Below are 4,390 nucleotides of genomic sequence, written 5' to 3' on the forward strand. Positions count from 1 at the left end.
TTTTTACACAGGGTAAGTTGTCTTTTAGCTCTGTTGATGGTTTGATTTATGGTAAAGAAGCTTTTTGAAAATATTAAATTCCAAATGTTGAATCTTTGTGCTATTTCCCATGCTAGTGATGATTTGTTCATAGTCTTTTCCTATACCAATGGCTAGGAGAATTCTACCTAACTTATCTTCCAGCAAGTTTATTGCTTCTGTTTTAATATTTAGAACTTTAATCCACTTGGATTTTAGTTTATTGCATGGTGAAAGATAGGGTCTAGTTTTAATCTTTGCAAATTTGAAATCCAGTTTTCCAGCACCAATTAATTAAGAGGCTATTGTTCTTCCAGGGAATATAAGGATTTTATCAGTACAAATATTTTTATATTGTTATTGTCTGGAATATACACAGATGCACTGTTTTTTTTTCATCCAGTTATTTTGTAATGAGTGAATGAACAAATATGCAAATAACTTCTGGAGCAACAACTCTTTCCACCACTGCTGAAAGTACAACATCTTCTTACCTTCCATACCTACATTTCCCTTTGATTGCTCTTCTACACACGGATTAATGCAAATCTTAGTCAACATCTGGTGCTAATAAAAATTTCATAGGCTGAGTAGGCTAAAAAAAGAAGCACTTAGTTCTCAATGTTTTAGATGTTGCCAAGCTCTAGATTTAGATTCCAAAGATTGAGACTCAGTGATGACCCTCTTTTCGGTGTGCGCATGCCAACCCACTTTGTTCTATTTTTCCAAGACAGAGAGAGGAGACTGATATTTCTTTCTTTCCTTGCTATAATTTCCTCAGTGACTCCCACTTGCAAATATCATTATGTTTTGGGAAAATAATAAACTATCAGAAAAACAGTTAAGCTGTTGTAAAAGAATTTTTGTCACTTTGAATTTTGAAAGTTATGGGTTTAGTTTAATTAAAGCAATCTTAATTTAATCCAGTTCCTGTGCTTCAGGGAATAAGACATGTGGCAGAAGAGCAAGAAAAGAAATAAAAATCATATTGCTCAGAAACCCAGAAAAGACAACATCTTCATACATGAATGTTTATTTTAACTGCTGAATGGGCTTTACACTGAGGGAATGGACCAATTTTATAAAAAAAGATGCACATAATTAAAAATGAATTTAGATTTTCATATCAAAGGCAAATATAAATTTCAGAATCAGTAACAAAAAGCAAGATTAAAGCTCTTTTACCAACCCAGTATCCCATTCAATCTCAAGACATTAAATACAGATTATGAGAAGAAATATAGATGAATCAGACCATGTTATAACTAACCTGTTAGGGGTTTCTATTGATTATTATAAAGCACATTAAAATCAGACATGTTACTAAGCAATTTTTAGCAATATATACAATATATAAGGATTTCTATTCCAATTACATAAATAACTGTTATGAACTTATTTTCTTTGTAATATTGGGGATTGAACCAAGAAATTGTGAACTGAGTTAAATTCTCAGCTCTTTTTCATTTTTTAGTTTGAGACAGATTCTCACCATGTTATTATTTTTCTCAGATTAGGCTAGAATTTGTGAACCTCCTTCCTGAATCTCCCAGAGTGCTGGAATCACAGACATGCATTACCACACTTACTTTAATTCATATTTTAGGAATAGATAAGAAGTTCACTTGAAAGAATATATGATGGTTCATTTGTCCTCCTATTGGCAACAGAAGAAAATCAATAGCCCATAATATCTAAAAAGACTCCATTGTCTCATAATAACAAAAAATTAAGTTAAGGAAATGCTATTTTAAACCCATTGTCAGAGCAATGGAGAATGTCTGGGGATGGTATGGAAAACTAGGAATAGCTAACAAAAGTGTAAATTGGTAAACCCTATTATAAAATGTCTTTGGAACTGTCACAAATTTAAAAGTTGCACTGTTATAGCCAACAGATTTACCCCAGTAATTAAATTATGTTTCATTTCCTTCAGGAAATGTGGTAGAGCATATTCAAACAAAATTTATTTATTTGCAATAACAGAAAAACAACTACCACAATTTCACCACTATCAGAAATGTTCTTCATTTTTAATGTCATACATAATATAAATATATGGACCTTTAAAATAAATTATTAATTGCTAAGCACATTCTCAGAGTTTATTCTGAACAGAATATTACAAGTAACAAAAAGATAAGGCATTCTTCCACTTATATTGAACTTTAACAAGGTTGAACGGAAGCACATTTATTTAATAAATTTCAAAGGAGCATGTAGAAGCTTGATAAAAATGCACTATGGTCCCATAAATATGATACTTTACAGAAAAAATAAGCAAACACTGGTGATCCATTACTGGAATTGTTGAGCCAATTCTTATGTGCATGATTACAATGATTCCTTCTTTACAATCTTCTCTTTCTGTCTGTCTGATAAGAAAGTACTTAGAGCCCATGCAGATAATGGAGTAAAAGCATTTATCTAAAAATCCCCCTTTGAAAATGCTTGCCATTTTCCAATTTATCAAATAAGTTAATCACAACTCTGTAGGACATGATTAGAACATGCATTGAGGATCAACAGGTAAGGTAGTATGGAGATGCAGTCTGCTTGACCCAAGGAAAGTTGCTCATGAACACACCCAAGTAAGGACTCACTTTTTTATGTCTGTGGTGCCTTGTCAGACTGTGACACACATTTGTTGCAATCATTTGGGAACCCAGATGAGAGCAAGTGCAAGGAAGTGGCCATTTCAGGCAGGACTGAATGCACCCTCCTCTCTGCTATTACATTACCTGCCTCTTAGGTCTTTTTCAGGACACATAAGTATCTTATTGTCTGAGTTTATTAATGTTAGCATATCTTTTCTTCTTAGCCCTGAAGTTGTCATCATTGATGACAACTATCTCAAAAGACTAATGTCATCCTATAATGCCAGTTGTATATATAATCAAACTGAATATGCTTAATAGAATTTTAAACTACAATGATATAGTATTCCAGGATCAGGACTCATTCTTAACTTCACAAAGCATAAAAGTTCATTTGTTTTGCTCACAGTAGGATTATGGGTAGGATGTAATTCTAAAGACTCCAGACAAAATGATGCAGAGTGCCTTTTTAAATGATCGCTTCATTGATATATTGTGGCCTATAAGCACTGGTTGCTTAGATTTGTCTTAGTAAGAGTTTACACACACACACACACACACAAACACACACACACACACACACAGTAGTAATTGTCATAACCAGCATCGTTGCCCAGGCTTTCCTCTATGAGTTCCAAGAAACAATTTATACTTAGAATTGTGATTATGTTTAAAATATCAGAGACCTTGACAAAGGCAAAATCAGGATTTAATCCAAGATAAAATGAATGCACTGAGCCATCACATTACTTGGTAATTTTAAGTAGGGACACTCTGACTCATCCAGAACCTTTTAATTTTAACCTACCCTATACAAGTACAGAGCAAATAACATATCACAGAAGAGAGGCTATCCTAGCAATAAGTTTCCACAAAGCGGCCCTCATATCGCTTTTCCTCAGGCTATAGATAAAGGGGTTCACCATTTGCGAGACCGCAGAATACATTACTGAAGCCATTGCAACCTTTTGCATTGAGTCTGTTACTGCAGAACTAATGTACACCCCAAAACCTGTCCCATACAACAAGGTAACAACTGAGAGATGAGAGCCACAGGTAGAAAAAGCCTTAAACTTCCCTTCAGGCGAGGGCATTCTCAATATAGATGACACAATGTGAATATAAGACAAAATGATTCCAAATGCAGGAACACCACCCAAAATGCAAACCTCAATATATATGACTATGTTACCTACCAAAGTGTCAGAACAAGTGAGCCTGATAACTTGGGCAAATTCACAGAAAAAGTGGGGGATTCTCAGCTCTGTGCAGAAGGACAGACTCAACATCATCAGACTGTGTAGCACTCCATCCGTGATGCTAATGAACAAGAAGAAGAGAGTCAGTGAAACACACATGCAGATGTTCAGGATGACTGCATATCTAAGGGGATGGCAGATGGCCACATAGCGGTCATAGACCATTGCTGCAAGGAGACAAGTCTCCAAACCACTAAAAACCAAGACTAAATAGATCTGAGCAAGGCAGCCTCTTTGGGTGATGCTGTGATCCTGTGTTTGGATGCTCACCAGCATCTTTGGAGCTGTTGTAGTGTTTAAACAGATGTCATTAAGGGACAGGCTGTAGAGGAAGAAGTACATGGGGGTGTGGAGGTGAGAGTCAAAACTGACAGCCAGGATCATGAGTAGGTTTCCTTGGATAGTGACCAGGTACATGGACAGGAACAGGCTGAAGATTAGGGGCTGCAGTTCTAGATTATCCATCAGTCCCAGGAGAAAAAATTCTGAAATAGCTGTTTTGTTTTTAGCTTCCAT

At 35.4% G+C, this 4,390-nt stretch overlaps 1 protein-coding gene across 1 annotated transcript; it reads right to left on the reverse strand.

Annotated features, from left to right (window-relative positions):
* Nucleotides 1–3,451: 3,451 nt before the first annotated feature.
* Nucleotides 3,452–4,390, reverse strand: LOC104866673 (olfactory receptor 7G2). The gene has a single exon (XM_010630851.1). It carries the CDS (start codon nucleotides 4,388–4,390, stop codon nucleotides 3,452–3,454), a length of 939 nt encoding a protein of 312 aa, XP_010629153.1.

The sequence above is a fragment of the Fukomys damarensis genome, unplaced genomic scaffold (genome assembly GCF_012274545.1).
Source record: "Fukomys damarensis isolate Sample0158 unplaced genomic scaffold, DMR_v1.0_HiC HiC_scaffold_30, whole genome shotgun sequence".
NCBI lineage: Eukaryota > Metazoa > Chordata > Mammalia > Rodentia > Bathyergidae > Fukomys > Fukomys damarensis.

Coding starts and splice junctions, on each gene's coding strand:
- LOC104866673 (XM_010630851.1), bottom strand. CDS start 4,390: ATGGAAGCTAAAAACAAAACAGCTATTTCAGAATTTTTTCTCCTGGGA.